Genomic DNA, 19164 nt, shown 5'->3' with positions numbered 1-19164 from the left:
TCGAGTCAAAACTATGAAAACACCAGGGCCACCATCGAGGGCATTTGGGTAATTTCCCCGATCGATCGCCATTAAAGTTGCTGCGTCAAAGATTGGTGAACCCGTCTAGTACATTGCCCCAACCTTCAAAACCTCACTCACTGCAAAAACATTAAATTCCCCAACCGTAAATTGTCAGTATTGTTATTTTTCCCTTTGATATCTCTACTTTTTGTCAGAACTTTCAAAAACCAATTAATATAATTTTTAATCTCCACATTTACTTCAGCATTCAATCCTCAAACAACCTCATTTCTACTATATAAACCCCATATCCACACTGCAATTTCACACTAAAACGCCCAAAACTAAAAGACTCACTCCATAAGAGAAGAAGAAGAAGGCAAGAGAAGAAGATGGCAAAGCTGGTATTTTTAGCTGTGATTCTGGTTGCCTCTCTAACTTTAGAGGTGAGTGGTAGGAAGTTAGCTGAGCAACCAAAAACTGAGCTAATGGCGGGCCATAAGAAATCTTCGGAGCCAGCCAAGATTGGAAAAGAGTTAGAGGACCAGAAGAACTTCATCGGCTTTGCTGGACTTGGCGCAGCTGCCGGAGTTGGTGCAGTCGGTGGCGTGGCTGGAGGCTTGCCGACGTTTGGCGGGCTAGGCTCAGGCATGTTTTCACGTTATTTTCACTATTCATTATATACTTTTTGCCCTTTTTTTAGATAGTTGCAAATCTTTTATTTTTTCCTATTCCTTCTTTTCATTTTTTTTTTTTTTTTTTTAAGTAATAACAGTTTTTCGCATAAGGAGCTGTTATCATGATCTTGGTAACGGCCCACTCGTCATATAGATGGACATTGTGGTTTTTTGAAGCATGCAACAAACCTCATATCATCTGATTAAAATAGCATGGCATTATCCGTTATTTTTTTAAGACAGTGCTCAAGATGGCCCTTAGGCTTTTGAAATATGGTGAATATTTGATTAGTAATAACCTGCATTGTAGGGATGGAATTGAGGTCGTGGGAGTAGCACCACTTGAGCCTTTGCTATCAGTCTAGGTTTTCATTTCCACCGAAGCCATTTGAAAACCGCTAATTATTTTTAAAAATGGTTAGGAGGCTGTATTCCCCTGATCTACCCAAAAAATAACGTGCATCGTATCACTTTTAAATCACCTTATACATTTACTCAAAAAAAAGTCACGTTATATATGTTAGTTTTAATCACGTTATACACTTACCCGAAAAAAAGTCACCTTATATATGTTAGTTTTAATATACTGCCCGTTAAACCCAATTAGTTAGGAAAAGTTTTCGACGATGAAATGAATATATTGACCATTAAACCGTTATTTCCTCAAACATCGTTATTTTATTTTCTCAAAATCATATGCATTAGCAACGATCAATTCTGTTATATATCTTCTTTTCCTCATTTTATAGCTGATTGATAGACTAATAGTGGTTTTTGTGACCATGGTGCTCAGGCGTCGGAGGAGGAATTGTCGGAGGTGGTCTTGGTGGTGCAGGTGGCGGTCTTGGTGGTGTAGGTGGTGGTCTTGGGGGTCTTGGTAGTGCAGGTGTAGGTGGTGGTCTTGGGGGTCTTGGTAGTGCAGGTGTAGGTGGCGGTCTTGGTGGTGTAGTTGGCGGTCTTGGTGGTGTAGGTGGCGGTCTTGGCGGTCTTGGCGGTGGAGTTGGGGGTGGTGCCGGCTCTGCTGGTGGGTTTGGCGGTGGTGCTGGTGGTGGCGCTGGTGGGATCCTGCCTTGAGCTTATGCTCTATGGGGATAGATTGGAATAATTTCATTCTATTTGTTTTAGTGAGGGTTTCATTTTGTTGTTTGTTTCAGATCGTTTGTTATTCGTTGTCAAAGCAATGCACAGCTAGTGCACAGGCGTGTATGGTGGTCATATATGGTCTTCCATTAAGACTAGACTTGTTGTTTAGTTTGTTGAGTGTTACGTTCTATTGTCAAAATGTTATACAAATGTTTTTAAGTGGGTATTGTTTCTCATCATGTTTGCTTATACAAGTCTCTCTCTGGTTATTTAATGTTTCGGCACTTGACTATTCACTAGCTTTTGTTTTTTATGTAAATTGTTGGAGATAATAAAATGTTTTTCCTATTTCATTCGTTTTCTTTATTTTTAAGTTCTTCAACTAGTGATTTCATAAATGTGACATGTTAAGCTAATAAATGCCCGTTCTCAAGGTTGAAATGGATTATATTACACTAATCGGCGTGCAGTATGACTTTTCTAATCTAACGTGTCATCTCCTCCGTCCATTTCCAGGAGGAGATGATGGCCATCATTGAATATATATACATGTAGTAAATAAATAAGGAAAAATATACAATATCTTTGGTCTATAGTGGTCATAATTAATTTGATCATTGGATGGGAAATTAGACGACAGTAGTTCTTCCATTAATCAAATTCAGACTTCTCCAACTTTGTGATAAACCATGCTATCTAATTTCATATGGGATGATTGTAAATAATTATGACCCCCTTGTATTAATAGGTGATAAGGATTATATGTTACAAGGTTATATAATGTTGCAATCTTAAAATGTAGAATCACCTAAAAAATCTATCGGAAAGGTTGTTTTAATGTTGAAAAAGCCTTTTAATCAATCAGCTCGATATTAAGATTTATGAAGATAAAAAAAAAAAATTTTGAGTTTCGAAAATAGTGTATCGTGCAACACATTATCTGGATTATCCATTTTCAAGATTTACATATATTTATAGATCCATTTGATTTTAATCATTTTTAAAATTTTAAATTTTTTAAGCATATATGAAAATAAATTTTAAAATAATATTAAGATGTTTTCATAATAAAATTACATGTTATGATAAAATTTTAAGGTGCACCTATTGTTTAAGGTTGCATTCTTATAGAAACTGCACCGTCTGTCTTGCAAAAAAGTGATTGAAAAGTAACAATTTGAGCTTTGTCACCGAGTGAGAAAAACGTTTTTTTTTAATTTTAGACCTAGATAATGAGATGCTTCTGACTATCAAATTTTACATCTAACGGCCAAGGTTGAATCAAACATCTTAGGACTAGGGTAAATGATTCTGTTACATACTTTTCCGTTGTAAAGATACACAGTTTTGCTTGGTGGGTTTCGCTTTGCCAAAAAGAAAATTTATGATAACATGCTGTGTTATGATTTCCAGTATTCATTCTGTTTTGAGCATGTATGTCATGCACTCACACAAGCAAAGTGTATATCTACTCCCTCAGTCACAATACCTACTTAGGAAGATTCTTCTAATCTTAAATTTTGAGAACTGCTAGATGACCATTTTCAAAAGTAGAAAACGCCTAAAAACTGCTAGATGACCATTTTCAAAAGTAGAAACTTGAATTGAGTTTTCTAACCCTCACATTTCACCCTCCAAAAATTGGGTAGTCCATGTTCAATCTCCAAACTATTTTATTTCAAGTTTTTTTCAAGCACATAGAATGTGTAATCTGGGAAATTTTTTAATTAAAATTAGTCTATGGATTGAAAAGATTATACCCCCAACTTTTGCGGTTTTAGCTACTCCTAGACTGTGTTTTGCCCGAGGTGGTAAATGGATAGTATACTTTGTAGGAGTATAAAATCTTTTAATGATTTACTTATGGTAAAATGCAAAAGGTATGCTTATTGGAAAAAAATTAGAAAGAAGGTATCAACCCACTTTTTTTTCTTTTTTTTTTTAAAATTGCCTATTGGTCAAGTCAAATTTAAATTTTTTTTTTAGTTTTTTCATTAATAGGGCAGTGCCCCCAAGCTTCAAGGTATTGCCCTAGTAATAAAAAAATCTAAAAAACAAATCAAAATTCTGGTTGACTGGGAGAGGTAATTTTGAAATGAGGTAGAAATGTACTCGAAATGAGGTAGAAATGTATTGGAAATGAGGATGAATGGTAATTTAGTGTGGTTTGTATACGGTTGCAACTTTAATCAAAAGTAGAGTGATCTTCCAAATTTTGCCATGACATAATTTAGTTGCGAAAAATTATTAGGATAGTGCGTGAATCTATATATATATATTTATAAAAAAAAAAAAAAATTTAAAAGAATTGCATACGATGAGTAAATTTATCTTTAATACAAGATGGTCACAACTCCTTAACAATTTGATGTAAAATTTGATAATTTGGATATGTCACAAAGTTCAAAAAATTTTATTTTGAAGTTTGAGCTTGATCAATAGAATAATTGCGGCTACTCAATTTCACATTCAATGGTCATGATTATTGTTATTACCTTGTATCAAAGATACATGTCTCATTCTATACTTTTTCAATTTTAAATTATGAAAATAATTAGAGTCAAGCAATTTATAAATGTAGAAAAATATTGAAAAATAGACGGTCTAAACATCTCGATTTCGAGATGATCAATTAGATGTTCTTCCAACGCCAACACAACTTTTTCATTTTTTTTAAGGATTTTAGAGGTGCACTTAATTCTACATTTTTAGGTGTCATTTTTTAAAAAAAAAAAAAAAAATTATTTAAAAAATTTTATTTCTTTCTTAGTTAAGTAAGCTCTATTATCTCCCTACCAACCAAAAACAACGAAACAAGGAAAATAGTCATGGAATGAATTGTGGATGTTTGTAAAAATAAAAAATAAAAGATAAAAAAAAAGCCTCAAATTTTATCAAAAGATTGATGTGACTGAATTTATGACCTTTTACATACTACATTAGTTCGAAGGTCGACCTGGATTTGTATACATGACACGCGTCCTAACGGCATTCGCTCCCTTTGATAAGCCCCTCTCCCACTCTCTAAAAGCCTGCTTTTTTAAGCATTTATGGTGTATGGATACCTTTCGTTTTGAATTCCTAAAAAATAATGTCCGAATGGGGCATTCAAGAGGAAGCTGCCCTGATGCAGACGTATTTGTCCATTAAGGACTTCAAAAGTTTTATTTTTTGGGGAAATCATCAAAGGTATATATTAAGGGGCTCACTACATTATAGAGTATTTTATTATTGAATTCCATAAAAAAGTGCGGTTTGTATAAAGCTTACGCTTTAAATGGTCAAATTAGAGAGAAATGTGGTTTCAATCTTGAAAATCTTTGTGATAGCCTTAAAATATATTTTTATATTTATTTATAAATTTTAAAGTTTCAAAAATAGTGTTGATCAACATGTCTATAAAACGTGAATATATTGAAAATTGACGGTCAAAAAATGCGTTACAAAATACACTATTTCCAAAACTTGAAATCCATTCTTTTTTCATGTCAATGCATCTTGATGTCTAGATGATCAATTTGAGGATATTTGGGCGATTCAAAACAACCGCTTCTAGTGAAATTTGAGGTAGGTTCTAATGTGATTGTTTAGATCCTCGGCTCTATATAAACTTTTCCCTTTCAATGAAATTTTTTTATAAGTAAAGGTATTTTTAGTGATTATGAGATGTGTCACATCATTCACACGGGTATGGCATCACAGATATGGAGTACAATAGTGATATTTAATACTCTATATGGGTGATACCATCTCATGTGGATGATGTCATACTTCTTTTAATAACAAAAAAAACCCCTATTAAAAAAATATCGTATTATAAAACAACAGTATATAAATATTTAAAATTTGTTGAGTATGATTATAAAATATATTATAGTTTGACCACCATACCATAACCTCTTACCCAAACCTCTTATCAAAATGCATTTTAAAGATGAACTATGGGTGTGGTTTGTATAGAGCCGAGGCTCTAAACAATCATATTAGAGCCTATCTTCAAATATTGTCAGAAAAAGTGATTTCAATACTGAAAATCTTTATGATAGCCTTAAAATACATTTTTATCTTTAATTATAAAATTTAAAGCTTCAAAAATAGAGTAGATTGAGCATGACAACTTAAAAATTTTGAAAATTGATGGTTCAAAAATGCACTACAAGATGCACTATTTCTGAAACTTGAAATCCATTTTTTTCTCATGTATATGCATCATGATGTCAAGATGATTAATTTAAAGATATTTGATTATTAAAAACAACTTCTTCTAGTGAAATTTTTGAGGTGGGCTCTAATTTGATTGTTTAGAGCCTCAACTCTATATAAAATTTTCTCATTTAATATTGAATAAGATTTCTATAAGTCGGCCAACTCACATATTTACATGAGTCATCTCTCTAGAATCTATTTTGGACATGAATTTTGAATCCAAAATTCTAACAAATGAAATTCTCAACATCCCTATCTAAGATGGATGTTAAATGCGTGAGGGAACGCTATTTTAGAAATGCGTCTCTAATACACAAACTGCTTAAAAACCTTTAATATTTTATGCTGGGTATAGTTTAATAGCTTTCATAAATATTTTGACGGACTCTTTGCCATTTGAAGGGTGCGGTTTCCATAAGTTTGCAACTTCAAATAATCCAATTAAGGTGCACTCCCAAACTTCATCATAATATGTAAATTTGGCGAAACAAATTCTTACGATTATCTCAAAATCTATTTTTATATTTAATTATAAAATTTTAAACTCCAAAAATGGTTAAAATCAAGTAGATCTATAAACAAATGCAAATCTTGAAACTAGACAGTCTAGATAATGTATTGCAAGATGCACAATTTATGGGACTCAAAATCTTTTTTTTTTCCATATTTATACATCTCAATGTCGAGATGATCAATTAGGGGTTTTTTCAACATTAAAACAACCTTTTCCGATAGATTTTTGAGGTGCATTTGTAATTCTATATTTTAAGGTTGCAACCTTATATAAAATTTTTTCTTTGATAAAAACTATAAATGTAATGTTAAATACTTTAAATCTTAGGAGTAGTTTGACATATTTATTTATTTTTTATTTTTACTGAAGTGCATTCTACAATCAATACCTGGGTATTCATTAAGGTTGTGCAAAGTGTAAATGTTGCCAATAATGTGGGTATATGATGGAAAAAAAAGGGTGAAAAAAAAGAAAAAGAAAGAAAAAGCAAAAGCTCATAGTCATAGAGTGGCAATGGACCCAACTAGATTTGAGACCCGACAGGTAGACCCCGACCTTGGGTCCTGGTATGGGTCCAAATTTTGGACCAGAAAGGTCGGGTCTAGGTCCAGCCGGACCCGACCCGTGCCACCCCAAATTAAAATGCAAAGATGATTTTTCGACCTAAAATTCCAAAGGTTGATAATATTAACTAACATGATTTTCAATTAAATATATACAAATTTGAACCCTACATCACCTTTCTTTTTATTTCTCCATATATCATCATATCTACTTTTTGGGATGTAGAATTAGGACAATGCATCAAGAGTTATTAGATTATGTTTCATATCCTAAATCCATGCATAAAATAAGTTCGAGAAGAAAAATGTATTTGAATGAGACCACTTTGTGTTAAAATGATCGACCACTTTGTCGATAAATCGAATGAATTGACCTTTTCATTTATTTTTACGTGATTTGATAATTTTTTTTAAAAAAATTGTAGTATCTATTATATATTAAACGGGAGAATGACCATCCTTATTTTTGCGTCATGTGTCCTTCTCTCATGAAACTTATATCTTTTCTCAATTCTCTTTATTATTTATGTCATTTACTGTTTCCCTCTCTACCATTTCTATTACTCCACTCTCTTTCCTAAAAATCAATCTCCCATTTTTTTCCCTAAAATATCTCATTTCTCCCTTATTTATATCATCTACCATTTCTCTCTTGAGCAAACTTTCTATGCTTCCCCTACAACATAAAACTTATATACTTCCCCTTATTCAACGGTCCATTCTGAATGGAGCTCTAAGATTACCCCAATCACAATGTTATATCTCTACACTATTTTATTTTAAATTTTTTTTATAAATTATTTTGATACGAAATTTTGTACGTCCAATCCTCTATTGAACTCGCACTAACGAAAAATGTATAAAAAATATTTCCAATGAAATAAAATGATCAAAATACCCTTGAAAGTTTAAAGGGGTATTTTGGTCATTATATTTTAACGAAAAATTATTTTAAATATTTTTTATAGGTGCACACCAATGAGAACATGGCATGTACCAAATTTTATTTTCATACAATTTGCCTAAAAAAATTAAAAATAAAATACTTTAAGACGTCAGATCTAAGATCAAACGGTGAGTGGCTCTCTTGATCAAAATTGGACGGTTGGATGGTAGGGGAAGCATAGATCTTCTATGCTTTAGGAGAAGTATAGATACTATTCCCTTCTCTCTCTCCCTCTTTCATAAAATCTCTCTCCCATTTATTCCTATTTCTCTCTCCCCCCTCACAAAAGTTTCTTTCTCTCATTTATATCATCTATGTTTCCTATCTCTCTCCTCCTCTTTCCTAAACTTTGTCTACTTTTAATTTAGCGTAATTTTTTCCCTTCCCATGGATTCTCGCTATCTTATTTATATCATCAAAGTTCATCTATCTCTTTCGCCATCTTTCCTAAAATCTCTGTCCCTACCCACGGATTCTTTTTTACATATTTATAGCATCTTTATGTCACCGCTCCTCTTTCTTAAAATCTCTCTTCTATTTATCATAATTCTCTCTTTATAGAATTATATATATTATGGAAACTCTATTATTTCCTTCTCTTCTCTCAACAAACTATCTCTCCTCTCCTTTAATTCTCTCTTTCAATCTCTTCATCCCAAAATATCTTTTTTAAAAAAACCTCTTCCATCCTCTCTCACCATAAATCCTAGGGCTTCACCCAAAAGCCTATCATGCCCCACCTTATCTCTCTCTCTCTATCTCTCTCTCAAGTTCATTTCTTTATTCATCTCTCACATGGAGTTTTTAGTTTGAAAATATTTTCTTAAGAGAAAAGTAGAAGGTACGGTGTTCGTTTTTATCTCTATGTAGTATATTTTTCAAATTGTAATATAAATTTTGTACATATAGAATTTATGGTTTATGATTTTTTTTGTTGATAAGTGGTGTTCAATTTAATATAAATATTTAGTAGTGTATCTATGATTTCTGCATTTCTATGTATTTCTTCATTGATTTTACCTACATTTTCGGTCATTTCCCTCATATTTTCTCACTTTCCATGTGGAATTGAATTTTATTTTTGTTTGTTTTTGTTGATCTTTAAGTGATCTATAGAAACCCTAACATAATTTGTTGATTGAAGCTTTGTGATTAAGTTGTTCAAGACGTTCTCAACGGATCTACTGTGAAAACAAAATTTTAGGTTTTCAAAATAAATAATATTTCATTTTCTCTATATTTCTATGCATTTCTTCATTGCTTTTGCCTACTATTTGATCAATTCTATCATGTTCTCCTTAGTTTCAATGTGCCGTTGAGTTTTTTGTTTTTGTTTAACATAATGTAGAATTGAGTTTTTTTTGTTTGTTGTCATAGATCTTTCAGTGATCTACAAGGTAAATAACATTTTGTTTTCTCTGCATTTTTATGAATTTCTTCATTGCTTTTGCCTACATTTTAGTCATTTCCATCATGTTCTCCTTAGTTTCTATGTGGAATTGAATTTTTTTATTATAATATTATGTGAAATTAAGTTATTTTTATTTGTTTTTGTAGATCTTTGAGTGTTCTAGAAGTCCTAATATGATTCATTAATTGAGGCTCTGTAGATCAAGTTGTTCAAGATGATTTGTGTAATATTTGAAATATTGTTGAGTTTTATAACTTTTCTCCATCATTTCTTTCGACGTGTTTCATTTTGTAGGCAAATCTAAGATCTAATGAAACCTTAACTAAATTTCTTGATTATCTTTGCGGTTCTCATTTCATTTGATGTGAAGACACAGATTTTAGGAAATAATTGAATGAAATTCCAACAAATAAAGAATATTATAGTATGAGGAATAAAATTCCAACAAATAAAGAATATTATAGTATGACTCTTTATTAGGTAATTAAAAAAGTTTATATTCATGAGTTAGTATTATACATTAAATATTTACATTTGCATGGATAACATTTGTATTAATTCTGATAATAAATGTGTTTTTGCAAAAAATTTCGTAAATGTGCATTTTTTCCTTTATTGTGGGTTATTAAGACTATTCGAATAAGCTGCGATTTTAGGTAATTATGAATATATATATTGTTTAGTTAATGCTATATATTAAATATTTGTCTTCTTTTTTATAACATTTGCATAACTGACTTTGACATTAAGATTTTTATTTTCGAATGCTGATTCTATTGACACGATTCTTGGATCTAATTAATTAAATTTTTTTGAAATAATGTATTAAATTTATAATTATTTGATACAATATTCAATTTTAAATATAAATTCCTTTATTTTAAATTTGTTTAGTCTCCCTGTAATCTTATTTTATCAAAAATAGTATATCTAAATTATTTGTTTCATTCGTAATTTCAAAGAAATCGTAAATATTTAATAAAATTATTCAATTATAAGAATAAATTCAATAATATCTAATAGCATATTTTATTCAAAATATTTGTCAAAGATAAAAATGTTTTAATGATTAAAATTAATTATCACGAGGAATGCATGTGCATATTACTTGCTAACCCAAAAGCATGGCTCAGTTACGTCAGTTAGGAAGACTAGTTGCAAATGCGGGATCCGTAATGATCCATTAGTACGTGCTACTCTCATAAATATGTTGGGGAGTTATGTAACCACAAAATAAATATTTACTTGGATGCATTGAGAAAAGTGGGGATACTGCAAAACCCAGATCAGTGGACGAGTAGGAAGATCATTCACCCACAAATATGCGTTGAATTGTCGGATGGGTGATCCAGATTAGGTTTGGATCAATTTGAATTAGTGATTCAAAATAGTATTTAAAATATATAAAAAATTAAAATAAAGATTTATAAGTGGAAACCTAAAAAAATATTAGATAAACTTAAAATGAAAAAAAAAAAACATCTAAAGTCTATTTGTGAAAAAAACCGGGCCGGGACCTATACCATCACAAAATAAGTTCGGCCCCGATAAGTTCCTATCCGGATTAGAAATCATTGGGAATTAAGACACTGAATAAAATAAATAGAGAAGGGGTGATGTTTGAGAAGAAAAAGAATAGGAGACTATGAGATGGCTATGGTATATTTCTAACTTGGTTTAAATCACTAAACATTTTCTCTTGCAATTTGGGCTTCTTACTCTTCTCATTCATTCAAAATGCAAACGTCTCTCTCTCTAGAGCGAGAGGCAAGCATTTTCCGAGGCAACAACTCTTCATCACTTTATTAAATAAAAATGGCGATAACATTTGATAACAAGAAAGGGTGGAATATTTCCCCCAACACAAGTTGAGAAATGAATAATTGAAAAACCAACGTTCTAATAGAAACTAGTGTCTTAAACACCCATATCAATCAAATACCCCACTCACAACCACATGTGTTCAATCATTAATGCACGTTAAGGGCCATGGCCACCACCTCCGCCTCCGTAGCCTCCCCCAAATCCACCACCTCCACCACCACCACCACCACCTCCACCTCCACCTCCACCTCCACCTCCTCCACCACCGAATCCTCCACCACCACCTCCAAAACCGCCTCCACCTATGCCACCTAAGCCTCCATCGCCTCCGCCACTTTTTCCACCATCACCTATTGCACCACCACTACCACCTTTTTCCCCGCCTCCTTTACATTTACCCACACATTCACCTCCACCTCCACCATCTTTAGTATTACCTTCTCCATTCTTATCTCCACCCCCTCTACACTCACTCTCATTTCCTCCACAATCACCCCCACCTTCTCTAGGCTCACCACCACCACCACCACTTCCATTTCTATCTCCACCACCTCTACATTTCTCCCCACTCCCTCCACAATTATCCCAACCTTCTCTAGGTTGACCTCCACCACCACCATCTTCACCTTCACTGCCAGATCTGTCCCCACCGCCTCCTCGCCCTCTCGAACCACCCGCACTTTCTCCCGGTTTACATTTGATCTTTTCCTCTCCCAAACCATTGCCATCCATGAGCCATCTCATGGCATTTCCTTGGAACACAAGTGTGCAAAGGATGAAAAGAACCACAAGAGAAACCCTCATTTTGATGTATTGAACATGGTCCACTCTAAGCCTTTATATAACCAAAAATCTGGCCTTGAAATTTGAAATCCATGAATATAATAACCCAATGTAATTAGGTAAAAAATGGGTATAAGATCAAAGAACCAAAAAATTGGGTTAAGAATTGAATATGATTCAGGTCCCCTTTCACATAGAACTGATTGTATACAAATGTCTCGTGAAGCTCTGAAACAAAGAAGCCAGAGGGACCAGCGGGGATGAATTTGGTTTCATGCATGTATTACTCTTTCTCTCTTTTGAATTCATCTCTCTCTTCAAGAGCTCTGAGGAGTTCAGGAGTTGCTTATATTTCCAAGAAGAGTTACAGAAACCACCGGACTCCATTGGAGAGGTTCAAGCTCAAGAAATTTGACTTCTGACAATAGCTGGCTTCTTTTCCCCAGAAACACCGTCATCACTTCAGGCACATGTACTATCATCCAAATCAGAGGGCCATTTTTTAAGGAAAAAGTGTGCATAAGTGGGAGGCCCTAAACAATCAAATTAAGGCGCACCTCAAAATTCAGTGAAACAAAATGTTTCGATACCAAAAAATCCTCAAATTGATCGGCTTGACCTTAAGATATAAAGACATGAGAAAAAATGGATTCCAAGTTTTGAAAATAGTGCATCCTGTAATACATTTTTGGACAGTTGATTTTCAAGTTTTACAAGTTTTCATAGATCTGCTCAATCTATACTATTTTTGAAATTTTAAATATTATAATTAAAAATAAAAATAGATTTTCAAGCCATCACAAATAATTTCGGTATGGAAATAATATCTTTCAACACTATTTAAAGGTGCACCTTAATTTGATTGTTTAGGGCTTCGGCCATATACAAATCAAACCCTTTTTTAATGGGTCAGGTTTTTATAGGTTGCCAGGTGCACCTCAAAATGTCGCTAAAAAATGAATTTTAGGTGTCCAAGCTCTAGCCTGAAAATCTAGTTTTCACCCCTATTACGAAATTGACAACTCTTAACACGTTACGGATTCAGTAGATTTATGAATACTAAAAAATTCTTGAGAATGAACCGTCTAGATAATGTATTATAATATGTATTATTTTAAAATTTGAAATTTTTTTTTATATTCTATATCTATACCAGTGTTTAAAAAAACGTCGAGTCGAACGTCAAGTCAAACCGGACTCACCCGGTTCGACTCGAGAATTGGCACAGACCGTGCCGGCTCTAGCAAAAAATCGAGAACCGCCCGGTTCTAGAGCAAAACCGCTGATTCTCACCCGGTTCTAGCAGTTCCCAACCGGTTCTAACCGATTCCAGCCCGGTTCTAGTCGGTTCCAGCCCTCACCTCATCCTCTTCTTTCCGCAACCACCAGTAGCAGCCACCTCCATCTCTCTCTAATCCCACACCAGCAACGACCATCACCTGTTGCTCTCTCTAAACCCCCTTGCCATCTCCGCCCCACTCAGCTGCGGCCCAGTGCCCCTTCTCTCCACCTGCTCTCACACCCTCTGTTCTCCGCCTCTCTCCAACTTCCTGCAACCAGCTGCGAACCATCGATGTTACCATCTCCGCCCCACTCAGCTGCGGCCCAGTGCCCCCTCTCCGCCCTCTCTCGCTCTCCAGCCCATCTCAATGTCTCCTTAATCCGTCACCAACTCTCTCCATCGCAACCTCTCCCAGCTGTCCGCTATCACCACTGTCTCTCTCAAACCTGTGCCACTGCTCTCTCTCTCTGAACACCTGCGATCAACCCTCCCTTTCCTGCCTGCAGCACCCGACCATCCTCTCACTCTCCCAATTCCCTGTTCTTTCTTCGCCCCTTTTTTTTCTCTCTCTAGAAGCCACGAGCGAAATCACCACTCTCCCTTTTCTCTTCGTTTTAAGATTCCGTGATTTTCGTTTTCATTCAATCCACTCAAAGTTTCGTCCACCCACTTCATTTTGTTCCATCTCAAGCCTCCTTGCCTCTCTCAAGTAACTTTATTTTATTAATTTTTACTAACCAAATCTTTTATTTTATTTATTAATTTTTACATTATAAATCGTACTATTTTTTTTACAGTTGTCAATAATACATTTTATATTAGATAATATTATAAAATATTTTTAATTTGTTATTATTTATCTAATAAAATAATTATAAAATGTAAAATAATAATTATAATTTCAATATATAATATTATAATTAGTTAGATTGTAATAATTTTGGATTATAGTTAGTTAGGTTGTAATAATTTGGATTTTTTTAGCGGATTAGGGTTTTTCGCCAAAACGAAATTTTAATCGCCATAATGCTATGATTTTTTTTTATGCGACGCAAATTCAATACTTAAGTTTATACAGGGAAAGAGCATCTCAATATTCACAAATTGACGAAAAAAATGAAAGTTAATAACGTAGTACCTTCATTTCTTATTTGATTCCTAAAAAACAACATTTATAATGAATTTTAATAATTTTTTCAAATTTTTTTGAAGCTTTAATCCGACCGATTCAGCCGATTCCCGATCCGAATCGCCGATTCATCGATCCGAATCGGTTTTTGAGGTGCCCGATCCGGGTCACCTGTCCTCTTTTTAAACCATTGATCTACACATATCGAGGTCAATCAATTGGAAAGTTTTCTAGGGGCAAAATATCCTTTGTAAAGTTCACACATTCCCTTTTTTTTTTTTCTTTTTCAATAGGCAAATGAGTATAGGCTCATGCAGGAGCATACTGTTCAATCACTACTTTACACGTAAAACCCTTTCTAGGCATATTTTAAGACCCCAAGTTTTAGGGAACAACCTCCTCAACATAGCTACCAACCTAGAAATTAATGGTAACTTTATCAAAATAACTATATGATATGCAATTTAAGATCTCACCTACATCTTTTGATTTTATTTCAAAGTACCCATAAAAAAAAACACATGATTTTAAGTCAAACACAGGATTTTAAGTCGGACTAGTTGCAATTGGTAAATGGTCAAATAACTCATTTATGATGGATATTTTAATTAATGTCCCAATAATAATAGCTTCTTCAAATTGAATAGAACTACCCAAGTTTTGGTTGGTTATATTTTAAAATTTAGGAAAACATGCCTTTTTAATGGAAAAAGTTTATATAGTGTCGGGGCCCTAAACAATCAAATTTGAGTCTACCTAAAAAATGTCACTAGAAGATGTTGTTTTGATGCCCAAATATCTTCAAATTGGTCATCTCGACATCATGATGCATGGACATGAGAAAAAAATAGATTTCAAGTTTTAGAAATAGTGTATTTTGTAATACATTTTTTTATCGTCAATTTTCAAGATTTTCAAGTTTTCATAGATATGTCGATCTACACTATTTTTGAAACTTTGAACTTTATAAATAAATATGAAAATATATTTTAAGCGTATGACAAAGATTTCCAGTGTTTAAACCACATTTCTTGACACCATTTGAAGGTAGGCTCTAATTTGATTGTTTCGAGCCTAGGCTCTATACAAACCGCACCCTTTTTTAATTTCTAATTCTTTTAAAAAACTTGTTTGATGATTGAGTCACTTCCAAAATTTTGTATCTAAAAATTCGATAAGCTTTGCCCTATGAAGCATATATTGTGGTCCCTTAGGGGAAGTGTGTATTGTAGTCCCTTAGGGGAAGATATTTAAAAAATCGGTGACTCGATCCGAAATCGAGCGATTCAAATTCGGTATCGGCTGGACCGTTCTAGATCTAGCCATAAAAGGGATCTGCTGTGTTTACTTGACATCACAACTCACTGACTATGCTCACTATGACATCATCACCGACTATATTCACATCATTGAATATCAGACCTTTTTTTAAACTCGGGATGGCTTTTTTGGAATTTTCCTAAAAAACTGGGGCAACTATAGTAATACATCTTGTCTTGAGGAACTCATTGACTTTGCTCACTATGACAGCATCAGACCTTTTTTTAAACTCAAGATGGCTTTCTTGAAATTTTTCTCAAAAATTGGGGCAATTATAGTAATAATTTTTTTCTTGATAAACTCACCGACTTTGTTCACTATGACATCAAGGCATCATCACCGACTCCGTTCAGATCATTGAACCAAGTACTATACTTTTTTTTTAAAGGAAAATTTCGTGTAGAATCTTAATTCCTCATATTATTTCATAGTAGACCTTCTTTCCGTTTTTCTTTCAAGCGGCATAAGAAAACCTTTTAGGATTTCACAATACCCCATCATATCTTATCTCCCTCTTTTACTACCTTTTAACCATAAAAATTAGTCCCAACAAATCTTTTTATATCATTTCAACCCAAAAATATTTTTAACTATCTTTTCCCCTATTAAAAAGGTTTTTGGGTTGTGATGGTATAAAAAGATTTGTTGAGACTAATTTTTATGATCAAAAGTCAATAAAAGAGAGAGATAAGAGATGAGGGGGTACGGTGAAATCTTTTAGGGTTTCCTTGTGCCACTTGAAAGAAAAACGGAAAGAAAGTCTACCATGAAATAATATGAGAAATTAGCATTCTATACGAAATTTTTTCCTTTTTAAACTCGAGTTGGTTTTTTTGAAATTTTTTTCAAAAATTGGGACAGCTAGTAGTACTTCTTGTCTTGGGGAGAGTTTCATATTTTTTATACTCGGAATGGATTTTTTGAAAATTTCCTCAAAAATTGGGACAACTATAGTAGTACTTCTGTCTTGAGAAGAGTTTTATATTGGTAAGAAAAGGTCCCCTATCAACGGTTAATAATGGATTTTTTGAAATTTTCCTCAAAAATTTGGACAACTATAGTATTACTTCTTGTCTTGCTTGCTCATTATCGGTAATAAGGAGAGTTTTATAGTGGTAAAACTTATTATCCTTTTTTAATGTGGCACATTTCGTCTCATTCACTTTGCAATCGGTCTCCCTCTCATATATCAATACCTATAGCATGAGAGAGAATTGAGGAGGTAAATTCTCTCTCACATATCTATGCTTTTGTTAGATTTTTTTTTTTTACCTAAAGATAAATAGATTAATTATATATCTTTTAATAATATAGTGGCCTTTAATATAAATCTAAGAAGAGAAATTTAAAGATAGGGTTCATACAACGTGGCCATTTGAAATCTCTTTCTTTCTACTAATAATCTCTTCTACTAAAATTATTCCAGAAACCTAAAAACATAGATTTTTGATAAATTAAAGCGTTATTTCAAAAATTGGTTGCATTCTAATAATTTCTACATTGATAACTAAATCTTGTATTTTATTTATTAACTTATTTATATTATAAATTATGTAATTTACTATTTTTTCTTATACTTGTCAACAATATTTTTAAATTAGATGATATTATAAGGCATTTAAGATTTGTTATTACTTATTATTTATATAGTAAAATAATTATAAAATATAAACCAACAATTTTGATTTTCAATATATATGTAATAATTTTGGATTAGCAAAGTGAATTAATAAATATTTGTTACTTTGATGTGATACTAATTTCAATTCATATGAGAAATTATTATTTTTAATATTATAATATGAAAGTATTTTCTAATATTTTTAAAGTATTTTGATGCAATATTATTATAGTATATTATGATTAATTATACAGATACCCAAACAGGAAAACAATGTCTCGTTATTAACCTATTTGTACAAAGTAATAAAAGTACAAAATGTACCACTCCTAAATTCTTTTAGAAACTAAATTAACACTATTTTTAGAGATTTATAGTGATTTTTTTAAAAACATTGAGATAAAAATTGTCGTTTCCACCGATTCTCCGATCCGATCCACCGATTCTCCAATCTGACACGGGTATGGGTGTGACTGATTCGAGTCACCGATTCTTTTTTTTAAACCTTGCTTAGGATTATGATACATAAGGGGGCTGATTTTCTAATATTTTTCATAAGGTAGTGTTGGAAAATGGATGGTGGAAACAAGGGTTGTGGCATAAAAAAATATAAAGTAAGATGGGAGGACTTTCTTGTTTTCAGCACACTAACAGTGTTCTCTTAAAACTTTATTTTGCCTACTTATCGATATAGATAATAAGAAAGATGATAATGATCATTATTATTCCTATGGCTAATTATTGTGGGTTAGTGTACTTGAAGTACGTTTTATGAAGGGATTAACGCTGCCACATCGGTCCTCTAGAGATGTTAAACTATGAAGGTTCTTTCTGATATAAGATTGGGCGTCCTATGGTGAATACTCCACGAACCATTATTCATTTCTCATTGCATTCACTAAACATATAGAGCCAAGTACCTACAGAGAAGCCACAAAAAACCCCAAGTGGATTGAGGTTATGAATGAGGAATTGATTACACTTCATCAAAATCACACTTGGGATTTTGTAACTAGAACAAAACATAAGAATATTGTTGGATATAAGTGGGTTTATAAGATCGAGTACAAGACTGATGACACTATTGAAATATACAAAACGAGATTGGTGGCTAAAGGTTATATAATCAAAATTATGGGTTGGACGATGAAGAAACCTTTAGTCCTGTTGTGAATATGGGAATTGCCAGACTGGCATTAGCAATGACTAATCTCTGTGGTTGGAGAATTACATCAGTTAGATGTCAAAAATATTTTTTTGCATGGTGATATCCAAGAAGAAATCTATGTGGAGCAACCACCAGGGTATGGAGAATCCAAAGGGTCGGATCTTGTGTGTGGATTAATGAAGGCAATATATGGCATCAAACAAGCCCCACGAGCTGAGTTTGAAAGCTTATGCAAAGCCCTTCTTACAGGAGCTTATTCTTGAAGTGTTGTAGACAACTCCTTATTTCTCGAAAGGAAAGGGCAGAAGCTAATAATGGTGCTTCTCTATATTGATAATATCATTGTAACAGAGAATGATGAGGATGAAATAAAGCGACTAAAGATAATGATCGAAGCACAATTTGCTATGAAGGATCTTAGAAATCGAAAGTATTTTTTAGGTGTGGAAGTTGAACGTACGAGACAAGGTATGAAATTGACACAACACAAGTATGCATTGGATTTGTTAGAAACATTTGGAATGAGTAACTGTAAGCCATCACCAACGCCAATGGTTACAACAAATAAATTATCTGTTAGAGATGGTGATCATGTTCAAGATCCAGAAAACTACAGAAGTCTTATTGGGGCTAT

General features: G+C 33.0%; 2 protein-coding genes across 2 annotated transcripts; one reads left to right on the top strand and one right to left on the bottom strand.

Moving 5' to 3' along the window:
• The first annotated feature begins 329 nt into the window (after positions 1-329).
• Positions 330-2116, top strand: LOC18447253 (uncharacterized). Its single transcript, XM_006857354.4, has 2 exons — positions 330-651; positions 1474-2116. Exons 1-2 carry the CDS (start codon positions 396-398, stop codon positions 1752-1754), a joined length of 537 nt encoding a protein of 178 aa, XP_006857416.2. The 5' UTR covers positions 330-395; the 3' UTR covers positions 1755-2116.
• A 9061-nt stretch (positions 2117-11177) lies between these two features.
• On the bottom strand, positions 11178-12464 carry LOC18447252 (uncharacterized). Its single transcript, XM_006857353.2, has one exon. The coding sequence runs from the start codon at positions 12029-12031 to the stop codon at positions 11384-11386; it is 648 nt and encodes a 215-aa protein (XP_006857415.2). The 5' UTR covers positions 12032-12464; the 3' UTR covers positions 11178-11383.
• Between the last annotated feature and the right edge of the window lie 6700 nt (positions 12465-19164).

The sequence above is a fragment of the Amborella trichopoda genome, chromosome 7, assembly GCF_054954075.1.
Source record: "Amborella trichopoda isolate Santa Cruz 75 chromosome 7, AtrichopodaSantaCruz75HAP2 v2.0, whole genome shotgun sequence".
Taxonomy (NCBI): Eukaryota; Viridiplantae; Streptophyta; class Magnoliopsida; order Amborellales; family Amborellaceae; genus Amborella; species Amborella trichopoda.
The sequence above is the reverse complement of the archived record's forward strand: the minus strand, read 5'-3'. Positions and strand labels throughout refer to the sequence as shown.